General features: G+C 37.6%; 1 protein-coding gene across 2 annotated transcripts; it reads right to left on the reverse strand.

Moving 5' to 3' along the window:
* Nucleotides 1–2,140: 2,140 nt before the first annotated feature.
* Nucleotides 2,141–21,681, reverse strand: MCCC1 (methylcrotonyl-CoA carboxylase subunit 1). 2 transcript variants are annotated; one of them, XM_079314866.1, is made up of 19 exons: nt 21,547–21,681; nt 20,506–20,552; nt 19,388–19,527; nt 18,857–18,952; nt 18,583–18,704; nt 17,482–17,629; nt 16,579–16,700; nt 15,513–15,624; nt 15,017–15,098; nt 14,120–14,247; nt 13,029–13,212; nt 12,425–12,534; nt 10,961–11,177; nt 10,146–10,232; nt 9,524–9,573; nt 7,255–7,392; nt 6,283–6,390; nt 5,232–5,303; nt 2,141–3,702 (listed from the first exon to the last, which is right to left on the reverse strand). In XM_079314866.1, exons 1-19 carry the CDS (start codon nt 21,600–21,602, stop codon nt 3,583–3,585), a joined length of 2,139 nt encoding a protein of 712 aa, XP_079170992.1. In that variant the 5' UTR covers nt 21,603–21,681; the 3' UTR covers nt 2,141–3,582. The 2 variants fall into 2 exon arrangements, with proteins under 2 accessions (XP_079170992.1, XP_079170991.1); XM_079314865.1 differs by having other exon boundaries at nt 19,388–19,530; nt 21,547–21,648.
* Between the last annotated feature and the right edge of the window lie 1,542 nt (nt 21,682–23,223).

The raw sequence follows: 23,223 nt of genomic DNA on the forward strand, positions 1-23,223 counted from the left end.
TAAAATATAATACCACAACTGTCATGAAAAGACAACAAAGGAAGTGAGAAATAAAACCCAGTAGAGACAGGTGATGCACACTACAGTTGCTCAATGCCCCCTGACCAATGCCCAGAATGTCCCCAAGCAGAATCAGTGGCTCCTGGCCAGCTTCCCCCACGTCTGTGCTTGGCACAGTGTATGGAATGTCCCTGGGGCCAGTGCAGGCCAGCTGTCCCAGCCCTGCTCCCTCCCAGTTCCTTGTAACACCTGCCCACTGCACAGCATGGGAAACTGGAAAGCCTTTAACTTAGAGCAAGCAGGACTCAGCAACAACTAAAACATCAGTTTGTTACCAACATTATTCTCTCACTAACTCCAAAACACAGCCCTAGACCAGCTACTAGAAAGTGAACTCCCAGCTGAAACCAGGACACAGATTAAAGCTAAAATCCAGCAACCATTATGATTTCAAAAACCAAACAGAACTCCAGATGTGTTTTATTAATTACTGCTATAATTTAAAAATGGTGTATTCAACCAGAATATCCACATTTGCTTTAATGTGAATTCATTGTATAATCAACAGGTTTTAAGCTAACATCAAATGTCTCAAAACTGCTTTTAGAATCCAGGCTCTCTTCCAAGAAATTCAGCTGGATCACATAAAAATAAATATCAAGGTTTCAATTATCAATTTCTGCAATATTGATTTTTTAACAGCATTCAGTAGTGTATATTATTTTCCAAATGGAATTCTTATGCAGAAGGATATGCCCCAGTATTATAGAGGTACTAAGTGATACTTACCTGCAAGGCATTTGTGTGTAAAAATCTCTATTTGGAACATAACTGTACAAGAAGTTGAAATATCTGTTGAGAATATACTTTGTGTAAAAGCTGGTAGTTCAGAATTTAATCAATTGCCATTGATTGTTCAGTAAACACATTCTACTCAGCACAGCTGAGCTTTTTACAAGCAACACAGACAATTCCTGATCTGCTTGAAAAAGATTGTCAACAGTAATGAATATATCTGTCATAGTGCAGTGGTTTATATCTCAGTATCAACAAGTTACTTTATTAAGATTTGTGTGCCCAGATGAACTTTTTTACCCTTTTTTTAAAGGTCCTGCCAAAAACCACTTGAGCATTCATTTTTTAATCAGCGTGAAGACTTGAAACGAGGAGTTCCTGGTAACTAGCTGATACAAACATTACAAAAAAGCATGCAATAAACACTGGAAACTTTGTAACTCTATGGTATTGACATTTGATGTATAAAAGGTTAAAAAAAAACAAACCCTTACAAGTAGAATTAGTCTACTAATTTTTTCTTAGTCTGCCATTAGCGTTTTAGAGACAACAGCTATGTTACTATGCTAGGGCTCTTATCAATTTACATTCATAACACAAAAACTTATTTGTAATAAACTGAAGATTCATTAATATTTTGTTAACTAAGATACTGGTATGGGAACAACCTACCTTTAATAATTCTTTGAGCATCTCAAAGTTCAATTAAATCACACTGCAGTAAAACATTTCAAGTGTGCAAACTGTGACAGTGCCTTCTGCAAGAGATTTTTTCTTAAATAAACTAAACCATCACTATCTGAAAAATCTATCTCAATAGAAACCTAAAGAGATAAAAACCTAACAGTTAATTTTTGAGAAGTGAGGGCAAGTGAGCACTGGTGAGATTATTTGTCTCCCCTGGCTCTGAAGGGAGGACATTTTGTCAGCTCCCAGGGAATGTTTTGCTGCACTGGCTGTGTGCAGCCAAGCTGTGCAGACTGAGCAGGCACAGAACCTCCTGCTGGGAGTTTTAATGTTTTGGTACAGATTCAGTGCAGCAAAGTCAGTCTAGAAACAGCCATGTCACAGAGAGAGAGAAAAAAAAAAAAAGCCAAGCTGGTGGGTGTCTTCAGGGCTGAGCTCATGTTTCTATGTGGAGATTCGATTCTGGATAAAACAAGTGCCTAACCTTACCTGCAGTGAAACCATCAGGAGTGTCTGGATTACTGCCTGCTAAATGTGAGCTGCAGATTGTGATCATCATCATCAGATGATACAGGAACAGCTGCTTAAACCCTCTAATCCAATGCATGAACAGAAGCAACCAAGGAAAGAACAAAATGGAGAAAAATCGAAACAAGCATTCCAAGTTAACGCTTAATTTTTATTTGGCAGAAAATAAAAATCACTGTGGCAATATTCTATAAGACGATCACTGGAGATTAATTATGTGCTAGGTGACCATATGATTGGAAGGAAAATTGAAAAGTATTCAAATATGCTTTTAATATACTGATCATCCAGAACCATTGCTTTTTTACCACTTTTTTTCTGCATTGCAGACAAGGCTGCACAATTATAAAAGCAGATCAGAGAATTCCCCATGATACTGTATATTGATTCAGAAATGAGATTTCAGGTAAGAGTCCATTTGCACAGATTTAACTACTAATTTGGGAACACTGCAGCATCTGATTTTTCCTTTCTGCAGTATAAAATAGATTATTGAATTAAATTAGCATATCAAAACTTCACATGATAACAATATGATAAGAAGACTTGCAAAGTTTGCAACAATTACAACATGTTTTCTTTCCCTTGTTTCTCTAAGGTACTGGTTAAATTAAAATAAATTTATGGCAAATGATGAGTATGCTTAGTCTGAGAATTCTTTTTCTTTGCATATCCAAAAACCTACCAATTTTCCCTTCTGAAACCCTGCAGATACACAAAAAAAAATAAATCTATTATTCTTAGTAACATTTATAACATGTTGTTGTAAAGATTATGGTGTACTTCATTCCAGCCAATAAGAAATATACTAGAACATGAACAATATAGTAACAGTAATCAAGATTTTTAAGTCAGTATTTTGGCACACTAAGTATTAAATAAGCTTATCCTTCTATGTTACTATTTCATGTTTAAAGTTCAAATGGTATTTTTGGAAAACAGTTACATTTTAACTTTCATTAGTGTAGCTAATGTATTAGAAAAATGCTTTGTATCAGATATTTTGAGGTATATTAAAATAATTTTTGAAACACAAATTTTCACGACTTATTGAGGTAAACAGGAAAAAGAGATGCACCAGAAAGATTGAGAGGGATTCTGGGCTAAGGAACAATTCTAAATTCCCTATTAAGGCAAAAACATAAGTCACAAACAGGAATTTTGCCAGAAAATAGAACAACTGTCTTTCAGATTTTCTTCAAATCAATCCTCAGATATTAAAAAAAGGCAGCTGTGAATAAGTAGGCAGAAGAACCAACCTGTCTGTACCTTACAGCCCTTATTAACCTCTCTGTTCTTTTCAGAGTTTCACACCTTCTTCCAGTCTAATGCCTTTCCACAGGCAAACAACCACTGGACAACAATCACATAGGTCCACAAGTTATAAATACAATTACAGTATAGTGATACCCAAATTTCAGTGAAGTCAGCATCATTTACAGTCAAACTATGCAGCAAGTGCAGAGGAAACCAATCCCCCATTCATACAAAACAGTTTGCTGAAAATATGAAGAAATCTTCTGGGAGAAAATCAGCAAAGTAGAAAAAATTGAAATGCACCTTCCTTTAATTTTACTTTGACTCTGCCTCTTCATCCACAAATTCAACGAGTGGAGCATGTCTGTTGGCCTGGGCACCTTCTTGGAAATTGACCTTTTTAATCACTCCTGCCTTGGGAGCCCTTATGGTGTGCTGCACAGAAACACAGTCAGAGTGAAGCAGACAGCTCAGGGGTTCCCCTCCCCTCTCTCTCTCTCTCCAGTAAATGCCAGTATTACTCCTTGGTCCAATCAGAACTGAGCACACTAAATTCCCTCCTCTGACATGCTTTATTTTAAACCTTCTTTTAAACATTATCCTAGCCCATTTTCAAGTTTTATTTTCTCATAAATATTTGACAAGTATACTGGGAAGAAAAATACTATATAGTGTATTTATATGAATTATTATCATCATCAGATGAATTGCCAGTATAAACAGCTGACTGTTATTTTACCTCACTAATACTTTCTGTTGTTGTAATAAATACCAGACAGAAATAATACAGTTTTAATCCAAGATGGTAATCAGAGAGCAGATTTGTTCTCTTAAGAGAAATCTGCACATTTACTAAAGATATTTCTGTTTTCTGGCCAGGAAGGGTCTTTAGTGGGCAGATATTTGTCAAAATGCAGATAAAACACAAATACAGCTACTAATAACAGTATAGAAACAGCAAGCTTACACACCAACCCCCAACTGGTCTGCTTGTCACTGTACCAGGTTAGTTTGATATTGTAGCTTTGCTTCTCGGTAGTTTTCTACATAGGGTTAGTATAGCATCAAAACATTTAAGACCAGATATTAAATCCTCACATCTAAGGACTCATTAAATAATAATTTGCTTTTTAAATTTTACATTTTATGTTCCAGTAGCACTTATAAAAATAACTCAGATAATGTCAGTCTGAATATCAGCTGGAGAGACACAAACACATTTAGCATCCAACTGCAAAGAATCTTGTGTGTAGTTTTTTTTTTAGTGCACACAGTTTTATTTAATATAATTTGAGTGTAATTAAAAAAAGAACTCCATAAGAGAAAGGCAGATTTTCTCAACAGTGTTAGTTCAGCTGCCACAAATTGAGGTTTATTTTAAACTAATAGTCAAACCAAACCAGTTCAGGCTACAGAAATTGTCATTCAAGCAGTCTGAGCCACAGTCAAGCTCTGTGACAAGGCAAAATGACCAAAATGCCAGTTCTCTGAATGCTGTGTGTATAATTGCACAAAATCTTCAGTGTGCTCCTCATAAAACCTTGTGTTAGTAATAATAATAATAGGATTATACACAAGAAGAATCCTGTGCATTTTTACAGTCTCCATGAACTAAATTTCTGCCTGAAGCAACTACATCCATCAGGGACCAAGACACACAAGACAGTTTTGTGCTAGAAAAGTCAAAGGAGAGGAAGGGACAGAAGGCCTGACACCACCACCCAAATGCATGTTAAAACAGCTGCAGAATAGCACAGATTATATAATCATCATTTGTTAGTAAAATAACAGCAAATATAATCCTCTGAAATCTAGTTAGACAACACTGATGTTATAGCAGATGAAGTGATACTGATATCTGCAAGCTGTACTCTACACTGAACTTCAATAATGCAGCCAAAAATTATTAAATTTTGAGCAGATTTTTATTTTCTCAGTAATTAAAACCTTTATATGTTACTTACCTCCATTTTCATAGCTATCATAACCATTAGAGGGTCTCCAGTCTGAACCTTATCCCCTGCCTTCACAAACACCTGCAATTCAGGAGAAAATTGGGGAAAAAAAATTAATGTCTGTACCATTCAAAGTCAGCTGGATCTTGACCAACACAATGCACAGAGGGAGTGAGGTTTTGCAAAACAGCCTCATATTAATCTTTACTTTTGTTGGTCTGTGTATCTGAGTTCTCTAGATAGGGAATAGTTCTAGATACATCTCTTCAAGGGAAGGCAGAGCCTACAGAAAGAGGTTCAGTACCACATGACAGGATGACCAGGAAACCATTTACCCAGCAAAGAAGAAACACTAGAAGAGATGATGTGTATTCTACCCTTTCTGGGATTCAGCAATTCTATTTAGAGAAAAGTGCAGAACCTCTTCCTGGAGCCAGTCCCTAAAGCCTTTAAAACAACATTCAGGATGAAGATGGCAGGAGTCACCTCCTTTTTCAACAATTGCTCTGATCTGGAGTGTTCTTTCAGGATGTCAGAGATCCATGTTCCATGTACTCCACCCTTCATGCCTTTTGCTTAGTGGTTGAATCCTTCAACCACTGAACTGCACTGAAAACCTTTTTGTTGAAACTTTGTCACTGTACAGAGAATGCACAAGACTTGGTGAGCTAAAGAAAAAGAAAAATTTACAGCTTAAAAAGAGGCATTTCTGAGTATTTTTTTCCAAGTCCATCTCACTCTTTCATTAGATGAAATGAATCAAACAGCCTGTACCATTTCAGGGAGCTTTGACTTGGGAAGTAATTAAGATGAAGAAAGAATTAGTTAAGCAGTAGCACTAGTTTGTACCTTCCAGAGCTCTAGAGAAAGAGTGGAAACTTTAAAAAGTCCTGGGTGCTGCTGAAAACTCAGAGTAAACAAAGCTTTTTCCAATCAAAAATCACACAGCACTGACATTTCTGGCCCCAGCACTTTCCTGGCAGTACAGAAGCACTATTTCTGCCAGAGGAAATTTGCATATATTGGAGAATTACAACAACACCCATGGTGTTATAATTACCTTTTCTACTGTGCCTGTCATGGGTGCCACAGCTCCACTTTGCTGTGCCCCTGAACTCACTGCAGACAAGTACTTGGGCACAGGGAGGCCAATCTGAGCACTGCCTTCCTACAAAAAGAAAACCCAGCACAGGTGAGTTAACAACATGAAGTGATAACACCAGCAGATGGGCTGACAGAGGGAAAGAACAGACCCTTCTCAATCAGTCACCCCAAACTCCACTCTGATACCACAGGACAGCTGAGCTTTGCCATTCCAGAATGAGTTATTTTTTCCTCATCACTGGAGCAACAAAGGTTTTTTCTGCATTCTGCTGACAGTCTTAAGAGGCTCAGAGCTAGAGGTGAATTTCTGAAACTAATAAATAATAATCTATTTATTTAGATTACATTATTATTGAGTTACTCTAAGGCCTTGCAATGTTTTAATTGTAAATAAAAAATTACCAACCTAATAATTCAAGTTAGGGTACCTCTCCTTCCTGCACATATACAATGCATATAATGCCATGGCAACTCATAATTGCATATTTTAATGTTAGCTGAAGTTATCCTTCCTCAGACCAATATTCATTTATTTCTTGTCATATAATTTAAAAAATGTAACTGAAATTAAAACACCAGTTCCAAGACCTTTCAAATAATTGTCAGTTTGAAGTACTTGCTACTGTTCTGTAATAAACTTAAATACCTGACAAATTCAGTATTTTGTGTCCCCCCCTCCTAAACTATCATTTCCAAACCTGACTCTCCAAATGTATTTTAATTTTCTAAAACTAATTCATTTTCTCACTCACCATAAGCAATGAATTTCTAATTAGAACAACAATCCAACAAGCATCAAAACTTGACAGGTCAAAGTAAGAAACTGAAATTGTAGTTCTCTTTCACAATCTACTGCAATTTCTGTTGTTCATTTACATGGATAAAATTCCAAAAATTAAATTTGTGATAATAAAGAAAGGAACTTTACCGGGAAGAACAGATGAATGGTGTTGTCCATAATGACCAACTTGGACTTAGACACTGTTCCATTTACTGAAGACCTCAAGTAAAGTGAATCACCTTCTTTCAAGATCTCTCCAGAAATCTGGAAGGTTTTATCTTGAATCTGAAAGTTAATTTTATAAGGACAAAGGTTAACCTCTCATAAGCAATAAATCAAAAGATTGTATTTGTACCCTCATAACCTGTGATTCTGCATAGAAAACTCTGGAATTTAAAAAAAAAAAATTTTTTTTAAACCTTACCTATCCTTTATTTTTCAATTAAGAGACTGTTCTGTATCCAATACAAACAGCTAAGAAAATTATCTAATATATCCACTCAGGACAATTTTTATCTTAAACAAAGATATACTATATCTCAAGAAAAACAAAAAAACCCCCAGAATATTCAGTTTAATGATGCTATTAAAATCCAATATTTTTAATTTGTCCTAGCATCTTGTCTTTCTTCAAACTCAAGAATCCATAGTATTCAGCTGACACATTCCACAGTGTTTTCCAAAAGAGAGGTAACTTCCTCTGTCTTGGAAGCTTGCAGGACAAGAACTACAACATATTCAGTAAACCTACAAAGGAACAGAGCAGTAATGGAAACAGTGCCAATGAGACACCAAAACTGCAAAAGAAAGATCAAACAGGAAGGTAATTTATTTGAGTACCCTTCATCCCTTCCCACCCTTTCCTTCAGTGGAAGCTGCACCTGTACCACAACTACAGCACACAAAGACTGTAAGAACACAAAAGGAAATACATTACATTTCACTCATATGTTTACTTCCAAGTGTGACATCACTGAGCATAGGATCAGAGCCTTGCTGGTCTTTCAGGATGGTACAAGTAGAAATGAAACTCAAGTCTTCATTTACATAGTTGCAAATTATTCTTCCACTGAAAACATGCATTGAAAGGATCCTGTTGATCTGACACTGATCCCTGAGCAGAAAATCATCTGCTTGAGCAGTGAGTGCCTGCCACTTCTAGGCCCAGCACCTGCTCTGGGTGCTTTGCCTCAGGACATGTTCTGTAACACTCCAGAGGCACTGCCCACCTCATAATAAGCCCCAATTATGTCTTTACATCTCTTACCTCCAGCTGCTCTCCATTTCCATGTCAATCCCCAATCTCCCTTCTTTCCTAGGAGTCTACATTCTCCCCAGTTACACTGCTCTCTACAAATGGTCTCTACAGCCCTTGTAGCCTCTTTCCATCATTGCCAGTGTGACTTCTGAGATGAAGCTCAAGTGTAAAAGCTGACAGGCATCACACAGATAATCAATATATAACCCAGGTATTACAGAAGGGATGTGGGTTATCTCAGTCATTGTAGCAATAGAAGTAAAAGTTTGAATTACCATGATGTGGATATACCCTTGAAAGCACAATAATTGTATCTCCATTTTTCTAGTACACCCATCTCTATACAGTCCAAGCAGTTCATAAATATTTATTCTCTTAATTCCCCTTTTCTGACTATTAAAGCAAGAAGTAGAACTATACAGACTGCATTCTTGAGTATGCATCCATTCTGGGTGCCAAATCTCAGAGAATAACACATTCAGCTACAGGGGATGCAAGAAGGATATTCAACATCCAGCCAAACACAACTCCCTTAAGCCACAACTGGAGACTCTCACATGTGCACAACACCAAATTATCTACAACTAAGGCACCTTGAGCTGTTTACTATAGGAGCTCAACAGCATGGACAAAGAAGCCAGTTCTATGGGGTATCATTTAATTATCTAACCAGAAGATTCCTCAGCTGCTAATCACACTCCAATTTCCATCTTCAAAATAAAATGATATCTTGCAGATAATGCTCTAGAAAGCTTTTATTTATCCCACAGGAGATCCATTCTCATGCACAGAATAAAGCAGGAGTCCTGTGGAAAAAAAGTCTTTTTAAATGCAGATTTAAATCTAACTTCCCATGTTTTAGAAAGACAAACATAACATGGAAAATAAAGAATAAGACCTTTTAATACTGAAAATACAAAAGCTTTTCTTAGCCTTATTTTCAGAAGCATTTTAATAGCTCTTCCATGCCAATCCAGCATCTAGCACAGATAATTTCAGGTCAAAGTAACAGTATATAACAATGGATACAAGCAAACACCTAAAAATAGAATCCTGCATCTGTAATCACCAAGCAACTTAATAACAAAATACTAAGAGAAATCGACAAGAAATGGATTCTTTCATTGAATGAAGTATGTGAAAAAATTTTACTTGTACCTGCATTTTGTATGACCCATCTTGATTGTAACTTACTGCTATATCCACAGCTGTGAGTAAAACAAAATATGCATTTGTGAGTAGATTTAGAGTATCAAGAGAATGATGACATATAGATAGTATCTATATATCTATATCTATCTATCTCTATAGTATCTATAGGCTTTCTTGATAAAAATGAGGCATACCAACACTAAGATAAGAACAAGTATTTTCAGATTAGCTTACTACACACTGCAGATTTCATAATAAATTCCAGACAATTCTTCTTTCAAAGATGAACACCTGAAATCATTCTCTGAAAACTGTATTTTCTGGACAGAAAACAAGTTTGTTCACCAAAATGAAGCTCAAAAAAAGTAAATGGCACTTTGCTTTTTTTACAATCTTAACCTCATTAATTAAATGATGAGCATTAATTAGTAGTCATTTGATTTGGTTTACATGTCCTCAGGATCTAACAGTGTGGATTAAACATGCAATTCTATGAGTTCCCAGCTTAAACTGCATAAAACTCATACTGCTTCTATGCTGTTTCTTAGCCTGAATTTTCAAGCATACTTAAAATAACTTTATCCATCAAGTACCTCCCTTCTCTCCACATACTTTTTTATTAACTTACTATTTTCCCCGTCCAGCAGAGACATTTTTCTAGTGTAACAAATATTTATTCTTCTACCAGTGCTGGATGCAAAGGGTGAGAATTTATCTAAAACACAAAATACACAGAGACATTGTTTTCATTTTACTTCAGCAAAACACAACACTTAGAACTAAGTGTTAATCACTTAAAATCACTGTCCTACTGTTACTATCTCCACATTTATGTATTTAGATTGCACAGAAAAGACTGGAGAACTGCTGTAGTCACAGAGGAGAACAATTCCTTGATCTCCAACACTGAATAAACTGATGCTCTGTGACCTACAGAAAACATGATACTAAGAAGGGCACTGGCTGTTTTCCATGAACACATCCTTGAACAGGATGAGAGAGCATGGGAATTCAACTACACCATAGCTGCTCTTGATTAACCTTTAGGTGAAGATTCCTTTAAACCCCACTGCCTCTCCTATCCTGAGCAGAGTCAGTTTTGTCTGAAGACCTTGGGCTAACTGTAGGAATAACAGAGGCAGAAGGTCACTGCTGGTGCTTATCAAGAGCAAAGAGCTGACAGTGTCCCTGGCCATGAATCCCGAGGTCTTTCAGACAGTGCCTGTCTGAAGGGCTTTGGGAAGTACTCTGGACTTTACAGTGGTGACACATTCCACATCTGATCATTAACAAAAGTGATAGTCTGCTCTGTGTGTAAATATCTGGGAGATGCCAGAATGCAGAACCCCAAGCAGGCACAAAGTAGGGCAAAGAAAGAACACCCAAATTAAACACCTGTACATGAACTCATAAAATAAAACAATACAAAACAATGATCCTTACCATCTGACTGATCTCTAAAAGCATCTGTTAGCATCTTCTCTTTCAGGATGAGCCCCAGAGCTGCCTGACACATAACTTCATGTGGAGTTGCTTTTTTAGGTGGAAATAATTCATCATGGTGCTGAGGAATGAAATTAGTGTGCACATTTCCAGCCTCAAACTGTGGGTGTCCTGACAGGCTCAGTAAGAAATCAATATTAGTGCTTAATCCTACAATCTGTAAAGAAACAGAAGCATATTGCCAAACTGAGTTATTATTAACTCAAACTGAGTTATGAATACACAGCTTTCTGGTCACAAAGTTTATCAATAAAATGTAATTCATTCAACTGGTCTGTTTTATTAACAATTAAACTACTGACTGTAAAAAGACAAAAAACCAAAACAAAACCCAAAAGCTGCTTTCTCAAAAGCACTCTGTTTCCTAAATGCTGCCTTTGTCCACTGTGAAGTTGAGTAAGTTTCCCAGAAACAGTAATAGGAGGTAATTTCAGAAAAAAACCCTACTTTTGGAAAATTGTGCCCTGAGTATTTATAAGAGCACTTCTAACTTGACAAGTGCTTCTTATTAATAATGAGTTACAATAGTTTCAGTATCACATATTTGATATTTTAATAGTAAAAAAGTAGGAACAGGGACTTCTATAAGTTTACTAGATACTATCCATTTCCTGTAGTGCAAAATACACCTAATGAAACAACATCATTATTTCAAAGAAATCAGTGAAACTGGTAACTATGTTATGCTGTCAACATGTACTGACAGAACTGCTAAGAAAATTCTGGAAAAAGCAAGAGAATTCTTTTATCTCTTTCCCTTGCAGAAAATTTCATTTTTAATTAAAACAAAAATGGGCATAACATCTTCACTACCTCAGTTATGTTCACATTAATGATTTAGAAGTGTGGATTACTTCTGCACAAGTAATATTCAGTCTCACCTCAAGCCAAACCTTCTGAATTCCACTTTTGAAAACAGTTATAATACCTGTAGTTTTCACAGGGGAAAAATTCAATGTTTCTTAAAAAGAACTGACAGCATATTTCTTTACCACATGTATAGTCTAAAAAATTAGTTCCTTTTATAAATTAAAAAATTCAGGCAAACATTGTTTGACAAAAATTTCACCTAAGAAGCCCTTCAAGTCTGAGAAAGCTCACACTACAATTGAAAATGTTTAGCCTTACCCTTCTACAAAGTCCCAGGTGCATCTTCAACTGAAGATACCCTAAATTTACAAATCTATGCGTAAAACTGGGTTTCACACTTATTTTGACTCACCCCACCAATGAAAAGAGTTTGCAAAATTAGGAAAAATATAGAACTTCTGCAAACAATAAATGAATTTGAAATGGCAGTAGCAATGCAGGCTCTCTTTTGGAAACCACTTTGGTGTTACTGCAGTGATTTCTGCATGCTTTGATGGCTCAAGCTGTGGTATCACACTGGCTCCTGGCACTTACATTGTACTGGTGCAAACTGTAGCGCAGCCGCCTGAGAGCCGCCGGCCGGTCCTCAGCCCAAACCACCAGCTTTGCAATCATGGGGTCATAGTGCACAGAAACCTCATCACCTACAACAGAAAACAAAAATGCTCTCACATGCAACCAAGTATTTATGAAAGTTGGTAATGCAAAGCACTGGACACCACGTGGCATCCAGCTTGGGAACGATTCATGGCCACATTTCTCTAAAGCTGCTTAAGGACATGATGACGTCACCTGGCAGTTCAATTTTAAGGGTAACTTCAGCACAGACTTTGCATAAATTTTCTAACATTACTCAAATTCCATTCTCTTTATTGCAGTCAGAATGGAAGATTACTAAATAGTGAGGAGAATATCACTACCACGAGCCAGTGGACATTAATTTGGGTACAGATAAAGAAGAGGTAAATAAAATATTCAAAAGTGCATGGAAAATCGTAAGGAAGAATAATTCTGTAGGGATTTGTCTTTACAACAACACTCTTTTAGACAAACTCATTTAGGCCAAAGAGGCAAATGCTTACAAAGAAAAGTTCTTGATATTAATTATTCCTTCTTCCATCACTGCCTTCAGTTTTACCTTGCCTGACTCCAGTCTCTATCCTGGTGAAACGATCTGCAGGGGGAGTAGATAAGTGCAACAGTGGCCCAGCTCCTGGCATAAAGTTATTATTAGGGTCTTCAGCATATATTCTAGCTTCAAATGCATGGCCCTGGAGCAGGATCTCTTCCTGTGTTAGAGGAATCTTCTCTCCTGCTGCAACCTGAAAGCAATAGGATTTTTCTTTAATAAAGGATCAATATTCTGGAGTGCTGACACATGTAATATTAACTATCTTTCTTCTAAACATGAACAACTAGGAAGCACAAGGACAAAAACAGTGCCAAGACCACTGAACCTGTCCACCTTCTCTCTCTCTTTCTTCCAGTGTTGTTTGACCCCTGTTCTAACTCAGGATTCAATTCTCAATTTCCATGCCCAGATAAGGAAGAAAATGTTCCTTCTTTTTGCATCAGCATTTGCCATTTTAATTTTCTTTCTGATTACACTTAATACTTCCCCACCCTTAATCTCACACTGCTTCAGCTGCTGTCCTCACTTTTGGATTTATCCAAACAGAAATGGGTTTTATTTCAAGTTCCCTAATACCCAAAACTTCCTGTGATCATTTGAATGTGTGAATAATCTCTGCAAATTGGGTGTGTGAGGAAATCCTCTGCTCCAGTCCACCCCTCTGAACACTTATTTCAGAATGTGGCTATACTGGTATAACATTAGACAGAAGTTTTTGTGAAGATTTTTTCTTCCTACAGTCTGATGCAACAATGACTTTTGGGAAATTGAGATACTTTTCAACTAGAGCTTTAGAAACCTCCCAGCACAGCAGAAGAAAGATCTGGACCCTACTCCCTCCCACTTCCCATACTGACTGTAATGCACTTTAAAAATGTTTTCTCTCTACACAGCTGGGAGAGGACTGGTTGAAATTCAGAGCACCTACATAATGCTCTACATCCAACACAGCAATGTGAGATGTTCCTGAGGAGCAAAGGAAACTCTACCCTGTCAGCTGAGCAGGAGATGAGGATCTGGAAACCCATCTGGCCTCTCAAGGCAGTGTCACAGAGCACTCAGGAGAAGCCCTACATATAAAATCAATTTACACCCACCCTGAGCTGCCATTCCACCAAGTCTGTTCCAGTGATCATCTCTGTAACTGGGTGCTCCACTTGCAGCCTGGTATTCATCTCCATGAAGTAAAAATTATGCTGGGAGTCCATAATAAATTCAACTGTTCCTGAAATATTTAACAAAAGGACACTTCACCAAAGAGATCTTAGGTGTCAATTTATGGAAAAGACACCCAAGACACTAAATTCAACCACACCAAAACTACTATTTCTAAATCAAACACACTGAATTTCATTAATTTCTCTACAAATAATCTAAATGAGTCACAAAATTGACACCTAAAAACAGAAGGCTTGTTTCCTTGTAGATTTACATAACCTGTGTTGTTTACTAGCCACTGTCTACAGTAAGAGCTGCATTTCATTAGCACTTTAAAAAGTGCATAAGTTTGTTTGAAAGTATTCTGAAATTCATAGGGTATGCAATTATTTTTAATAAATATACAAAGAAAGCAGTGAGAAAACAAAGTTAGAAATAATTTTAGGAGGTTCTTTTTCACCTGGGAAATGGTGTGGACTTCACAGTGACTTGGGTTTTTCTTTTAAAGACTTTACTGTTTACCTTCTGAATACTAAAAGAAATTATTTTCCCCTTGCTCAGCTCAAACTTACTAATTCATAATGCTCACTTTCCAACAAGAGTTGTGTTGATCAAATTATCTGCTCTGAAGTTTTTTCTTTCTGTCCTTCAGCTACCACTGGTCTTGAGTTCAGGTATGCTAATTTACAACTGTAATTACATCAGAATTAACGACGTGATTACTTGCTTAAACCTCAAAAATTTGAGGGATGTGTGTCATACTCAAAAACAATCAGATGCCATTTGCTTGAGACTTAAAGTCTCATTAAGTTGAAGCTGCACCTCCCCAGACTGACCTGCTCCCACGTAATTCACTGCTTTAGCTGCTTTGACAGCAGCTTCTCCAAGTCTCCTTCGAACCTCTGGACTGATTCCTGGCTGCAAATAATAATAATAATAATAATAATAATAATAATAATAATAATAATAATAATAATAATAATAATAATAACAACAACAACAACATTACAATCCGTTGTTAAGTTTGGTGATACTAAACCTGGTATGCATGAATATTTAACAGCATTTAACAAAATTTGTATTTGTATTTAACAAATCTGGTGAAACCCTGATCTATGTTATACTTGAAATCTACAAAATACTTCTTTGAGAATCATTTTCCTAAAGAATGTAGGTTTTTTTCCAATTAGAGTATCTTCTGCAGAACAACTAAAACTAGGTCTGAGAATTACAAGTAAATGATTATTACCCACTACATACATTCAATGGGGAACAGCTATTACTATAAAAACATGTCAGTTCCTAAAAAAATATTATCAATTTTTTGCTCACCCCTGGTGCCTCTTCAATGATTTTCTGATGCCTCCTTTGCACACTGCAGTCTCTTTCAAACAAATACACTGCATTGCCATGCTGGTCACCAAATACCTGGACTTCAACATGCCTGTTTCATAAAAATAAATGTTTTAATGTATTTCAAACTTGTATATTTCAGTAGGATTTCTTACAAATTTAAGTGTCTGTCCTTAAATAAAAGCTAAAAATGTAGAACTGAAGCTGCTGTTATGCAGGATTTAAACTGTTTTAGACTTACTCAATTTCCTAAATGAAAGAGGAGTCCTAATTCCAACTACTGTAGCAAAATCTCATGGAATGTAGGATAAGCAAGACACATCTGAAGGCTGCTACCTCCTTCTTGGTTATTATAATACAAGTAAAATCACTTCACTATTAATTTGATAATGATTACTTCTCTCATAATTTACTGTGCAGCAATTCACAAGAGACAGCAGCAGCCCTGGCTCAGGAATAACACTGCTCACTTCAAATCATTTCAAAGGACAACTATTAGGTGGCAAAATTTTATTCTATGCAAAAAACTAATAAAAATACATCACCATTCTGATCCTAGCAAAAGAAATTCCTCAGCAATGAGGCTTCCAGGAAAAACAGATGTAAATTACAAGAGTATGTCTCACAGAAGTCTGTTTGATTCTTTATGCAAAATAAATTGTTTTAGTTACACAGGCCAAGCATGAGGTAAAGACTCACTTCTGTTTGAAATATCAAAATAGAGGAAGCTTAAATAACTGGTTTAGGACACCTGAGGCCAGCAGAAACATAATCACAGCTTGAATAAGGTCTATAGTTTAAATATCAGATATTTCCTAGATATAAATCCATTTTAGAAAGCTCAATCACTGCCAGTAACATTTTCATTCCTGTCTTTCAAAATAAGGCCACCACAAGAAATTCAATAAATTATAAAAAATTTTGGCCAAATCAAAAACTTTCATAGTGCAAATCAGACATACAAAATTGATTTTAATACTATAACTAAGCTATTTAACAGTAGAATAAACATTACAGTGTCTATATTGAAACATCTATTAGTCACCTTGGATTATCTACAAATTTCTCAATCAGCATTGCATCATCATTAAAAGACTTCTTTGCTTCTCTCCTTGCTGATTCTAGTTGGTCCAGAAATTCCTTTTCTGAGTGAGCAATCCTCATGCCCTAAAATACAGGAAAAAACCTTATCTAAAAATACAGCACAAAATTAAAAACTTTCTGGCACACACAGAGTGAGAAACAAGCTTAAAACTAACACATTTTCTTTCTTTCATAAACCTTAACATAATTGTGTATCAGCTTCCAGTAAGATAATCCTACTAAGTCCCACTAAAAGTGCCACAAGAAGTGTAAAAAATAGGTATTATCATTCCATTGATATGAGTGAGCACAAAATTCAATTTTGTCCTCAAAATAAATAGAAATTTTTCAAGGTTGGCAGAGAAAAACTTATTTTTTTCAAAATAAATCTAGCTATTTTGGAAATAAATGAAATTTTCTATATGTAATTTTTATAGACATTTATTTCAAAGCAAAATCTGATTTAGACTGGGAGTTCACCACTCATTAAAAAGTATTTAAACACAAACCAGTATTGCTAATCATTTCTAATGCAACATTTAAAACTGCTAGCAAAAGAAATCCCTGAAGCTACCACAGAGTAACAATTTAAAGTCATCTCATTTTGCACAAGTCCATAGCACAACTTTTCTGCTTATGCAAATTACAGGAGATCCATTGAAATAAACAAAGCTCTTCCATTTTATTCCAGGCACTTATCTTCTGCATACCAAAGGGAAATGAGATTTCGTAGAGCTAAACTGGCCATCAATAATAAATTTCAACAAAAATACTTTTCCAGGTTTTGTTTTCCTTTAGAATATTGAGATCCAGATCCTGAGCCATGGTAACTTTACAGCACATGATGAACAGATGAGTTCCTTACCTTTCCTCCACCCCCACGAACAGCTTTTATCATTACTGGGTATCCAATTCTCCTGGCATGTTCCTTTAGACACTCATCAGACTGATCTTCTCCATGATAACCTTCAACAACAGGAACGCCAGCAGCAGACATTATAGCTTTGGAAGTGCTTTGACAGAACAGTTTTATATTTAGAATTATAATATTTTTTCTTACTTTAAGCTCCAACCTGTCTAATGTCCCCAGTGTTAATCCTCTCCATGAAAACAGATCCAGGGTAGAACTCAACAGGGTAGAACTCAAGACTACTTGCATAGCTGGGTTACACAGGACTGGACTGTAATTCATCACATGCTTCAAAGATTTTTGTTTCTCTTAGCAGGATTACACTTTAGTTTGACTGGCTTTTCCACATTATAGATGCCAAAATTTAACATTTTCAAATTACAACACTGTATCCTACAATATTTAAAGTTGTACAAAGGCAACACTTTTCTTCATTACAGAGGCCACATTCACACCACACATAAAACACTCACACATAACACTCTAATTTCCAAAATGCATGCAAAGCTTGTTAAATTACTGGGGCAATTTACTCTCACATTATGAGCTGATAAAAAAGTTAATTCTCTCTAACTACTATTATATAGTTCCTGTATCAGTAATAACTCAATTTCCATATTCTTGATTCATACTTCATAACTTAAAAGTCTTTCTTTGATGTAAGTAACTAAGAATAAGATCCTTCCTGATAAACTAAACTTATCATTTTACATGAGCCCCAATAACCCTGATGATTTGGTGCTTATTTTGACCCATCCAATCTGACTGTTGAACCTTTACCTACATTACTCTGTAATGCTTCAATTCTGGAAAAGCAGAATCATTACTTATTAAATCCCAATGACTGAACAATCTTTACAGTTTATAACTTTATACAAATCTATAAACCTGGAGTTTATTCCTCTGAAGAAAACAATACAATGCAAAAATACAATGCAAAAATACAATGCAAATTGACAGAATAAAACAACTACAGAACAACTGGTCATTTTTTAAAAAAATCAGCTTTGCCAAGCTGCAAACTGAAAAACCAAGTAACAAATCAGGAACAGATACCTTTTAATACCCATATCTCTGATAGCAGATGAAGGAGGACCTATGAAGATGATTCCCTGTTGCTTACACAGCTCTGCAAACTCTGTGTTTTCCGAGAGGAAACCATAACCTGGATGAATAGCCTAAAACAGAATAATGTTACCGGCCTACTTTTTGTATCAGTCTAGCTTAGAAAACTCAAACTTCACAGATCATTAAGAAAAAGCAAAATGAGCAAAAATAAAGAACTAAAGACACAGAAGTAACAGAAAATGTAAGGCCCTGATCTCCTTACCTGTGCTGCTGAGACTTTGGCTACCTGCAGAATTTTCTCCATGGCCAAGTAACTCTGCTGTGAGGGAGGTGGGCCAATGCAATACGCTTCATCTGCCTGTTTTACAAAAAATATATACAGAGACTGTTTATTAGCAAAATTAAATTACTTTCTGAGCTAATTGCATCACTTATCAGGCTGCAGTTTAAATCACTGCCTTTCTTCATGGAGTCGCTCAAATGGGTGAAACAAATTCTGACTTTTCCCCCAAAATCACAGTCCATTCTCTAACCCCTGGCTGTCCAGATTCAGAGAGCCAAACCTGAATGTACTCCCTGTAAAGGTGTCAGGTGTTGAGAGAATGTACTCCCTGTAAAGGTGTCAGGTGTTGAGACAAAGACCAGGCAAACTTTCCATCCATTCACGGAAAACTTGGCAGAAGTGAAAATCAGCTTTGCATCAGCACCCAAATCTGCTTTACACATGGAACTTATGAATGAAAAACTCTGCAATGAATGAACATCAGCCACAAATTTAATGAATATACCTCACCATTGCTACATGCATGGAATTCCTGTCTGCTTCACTATAAACTGCCACAGACTTCACCCCCATTTTCTTGGCTGTCCGCATCACCCTGCAGGCGATTTCTCCTCGGTTTGCAATAAGGACCTTCCCTATGCTGTGACCTCCTGCTTGAAAGGATGAAGCACAGTGAGAAACCAAGCCACAAAAACATTCCTGGAAACAAAGCAATTTTAAAATTCTGGTTTCTTTTATATTATTTATAAAGTTTATGCATTTCTTCAATAATGAAACAAGTAGGCTTCACCTAAAAGCATTTCCAAGCTTTTCTTAGAATTTTTAACTCAGAGTCCTTATGCAGAAGTATGCTTAAGCCATTTCTTTTTTTCTTTTTTAGAATTCAAGAAATATATCCTAACCCTAAAAAAACCCACTTCTACATTACAGGTGATGCTTATAGTTGTGCTGTGTACCTTCTGGAGTAACTAGGAAACAATCAAGCTGCATTGAGTCCCTCACAAAAGAAGCGATTCACTTATGAAGAGCACTTGATACACAGTGACAAGGAAATAAAAAAGGTATCAACTTCCATTGTTTTGGCTTTTTTAAGCAGTAACTTACAAACTTCTACAAACTGTCACGCCAGCAGCCACAACTTGATAGAAGTGCAAGGCCAACACTGACAGACTCCTCGGTGAGAACTAAATAGCTTAAAACTAAAAACTGAAATGAAAATAGATCTCTGAATTCTCAAATGTAACTTTATAGATAACATGACCATGGAGTGAATTTAAATCATCTTGCTAAACCCCTTTACTGTCCTTCATATATTGTTTAAATACCATTATGCCTATAAAACAATTCTCACTTTGCAACATTTGTATCACAAAAGGACTCAAAGGAAAACATCACAAAAAATATTTTCATTAATTTCCATATACCTAAATATGATAGATAAAATTACACAAAATGTTTAAACATTAAAGATGCTTTCTGTTAGTTTAGCTACAGGTTCCTGTTTGCAAAAACTGTGAAGATACTGAATATTTATTAAAAACCCTGCAGTCTTTGAGGAACTAATACTCTAAATCCATCCACACTGCATAACAATTTAGGCTAGTAGCTAAAGAAGTTAAATTTCATACCTATTGTTGAGGCCCATTTTACAAATATTCGCACTTGGTTCCATTGCCTGTGAAATTATAAAGGGACAGAAGTGTTACAAGTGCATTTGAAGTGGCAATTGAGCTACTTTTATTTTCGGGTGTGAGAAGGACAGTCCTGAAACTTCTGATACATCTATTTACACAAATCATATTCTAGTGTAACAAGGAAAGTTGCTCAAACTTCACTAGATTTCTCCTCAAGTACTTTCACTCGGAGACAATAAAAATTATCTCCTTGCTTTTTTAAATAGCATTCAAATAGAAATAATCAGGGAGTTTTCTTAAAACAAACAAGCTTTTGCTTTTTTGGTGGATAAACAGCCAACAACTCGCATTTATTTATTATAGAGAAGCCAACTCATGAAGTATTTGGGAAAGAAGATGTGAGCAACTAGAAAATTAAAAAGCTTAAAAAGGCAACAGGAGCTGGTTTTGTAGAGCAAAGGTGCCAGAGAAAAGAATGTGAAAGGCAAGAGCGAGCTATGGAGACTTTTAGAAACGGAAAGTTAAACCTCAGATGATTAATGGTAACTAAATGAGATAACGGCAGTGAAGTGACTGGATCGAACCGTGAAAACAAACTCCTGGAACTGTTTCAACTAGTATGTAAAACAAGGTCTGAATTTTGGACCAACTCCAGCATTCTGTAAGTGTTATCGGACAAAAAGACACGGGACGTCCTCGTCACCACACAAGCGGAGCTCGGTGATGCCAAGGGAGGAGGAACCGGCGCGTGTCCGAAGCACCGAATGCCCACACGGCTGTGGCGGGTCCGGCCTGCGCACCGACCCCGGCGCGGGGCAGCCCCGCGGCAGCGCTGCCGCCATTCCCAAAGCGCAGGAGGGTTTATTTGCTTTTCCTTCGCGCAGTCAGCCCGCCCTTGCTGTGTGCCCCTCACGCCCCGCACAGCCCCCGCCCTCCGTGCTCGCTGTGGGCAGCTCTCCCCGGCTCCTCAGGCCGCCCCCGGCCCGGCCGCCCCTGCCCGCGCTCGGGCCCTCAGCCCGCCCTGCCCGCACTCACAGCCGGCGCAGCGCCCCGAGGCAGCCGCGGCCCCGCTCGGCCGCCGCCAGCGCCATGTTGGGAGCGCGGGCGGGAGCGGGGAAACCCTCGGGGGGCGGGAGCGGGCGGAGGGAGCGCGTCACGGGGAGGAGAGCGGGGCAATGGCTGCCGGGGCAGAGCGAATACATTCCATTTAAATGAGAAACGGTGCGCCTGGCTGGAGGGTTGTCGGCTCTGTGGGTGCACGGACTCACCTGAGCGTATTCCTTCAGGAATGATACCGAGGGTTTTCCTAGGACAGCGGCACACAAACGTGAGGGTTGTTGAGAAGGGCGTGGGCATCCTCGGATAACACAACATCTGTTTATGCAGATCCTGCATAAACAGCGCCTGGTGCCCGCAGAGGAGGCCGCGGAGCGGTGGGATCAGGAAACTGTCAGGATCCATTCCGCTCCCTCAGGCTTTGGAGCTTTGCAGGTCACAGAGCCACAGAAGGTTTGGGTTGGGAGGGAGCTTCAAGCTCATCACATTACAATACTCTCCCTTGAGCATGGACACCTTCCACTAGCCCCGGTTGCTGCCAAGCCCAGGGATGGGGCAGCCTGTGCCAGGGCCTCACCATCCTCACAGGGAAGAATTTCTTCCCAATATCTTTTAGTTTAAGGCCCAACCCACCCCAGTGCGGGGCCTTGCTAAACCTGCCCAGCCCCAGCACGGTCAAAATAAGTATTTCCCGTTGTTGTTTACAAATAGCAAAGCAGCCGTGCTTTTTCACAACAGGGATTCACAAGCTATCAATTGCGATGGTGGCAGTGCTTAATGCCTGAAGTGTTCTCCATACTCTGAAGCAGTAACAGTTTCTTACATGAAGAGCATCTTCGGTATGCGGCAATCTCTGCTTGCCGCACTATTTTTACTTTGCCGTGGTGACCCCTCACACCAGTGACTGGATGGTTCAAGAAGGTTAAACAGACACCAGATCAGCTTGGGGAAATCATTCCTTGCACTGACTGCAAGAGGGATCAGCACTTGCTCTAAGGATGAGATTTTAAAAACTAAATTACTAAGTGAAGCTTCCACTTTTCCATAATCCATTCACTCCAATCGTCTTCAACATAAGATGCTGATGGTGTTGATCCAACTTTTGTCTTTCATAGTCTAGATTTTTAAAATGTGTTTAATTTGTCTCTAAACACAAGATGGCAGCATTTTATGTAGTTTAACTGCTGGACAGTGGGGAGAGCTACAGATATTTTACAGTACATGAATCAGAGGTGGCAGAGGAATTGATGCTTTTAGCAATAGAACTAATGGAAGTGGCAAACATTTATATTACAAATCTGCTCTGGGTGGAGGCATTTGGCAGCAGGGCTTTTAGGGCTTGCAAAGTCAAGCAGGATCACCAGACTGTACACACAGATGTTTGAAAGTGCAGTGTAATAAAGCTTAAATGCAGAAACAATTATTTCCTCAGTGACACCAGTAATATGTTTGATGTGCACATCCATATTCAGAAGTGCTCAGGTGAGCCTGTAGTGTATAGGTTGGGTTGGCAACATTTTTTTTATTATTTTATTGTGGAAGCTGGGCATATTTTGAAAGCTGCTTTGATTAATAATTTGAGTAGCTTGCTCATAACAATTTTTTCCATTAGCAGGTTGTGAAAAATGCAATATGAAATATTAATACATTTTCCTT

Source organism: Erithacus rubecula (genome assembly GCF_903797595.1).
Source record: "Erithacus rubecula genome assembly, chromosome: 11".
Taxonomy (NCBI): Eukaryota; Metazoa; Chordata; class Aves; order Passeriformes; family Muscicapidae; genus Erithacus; species Erithacus rubecula.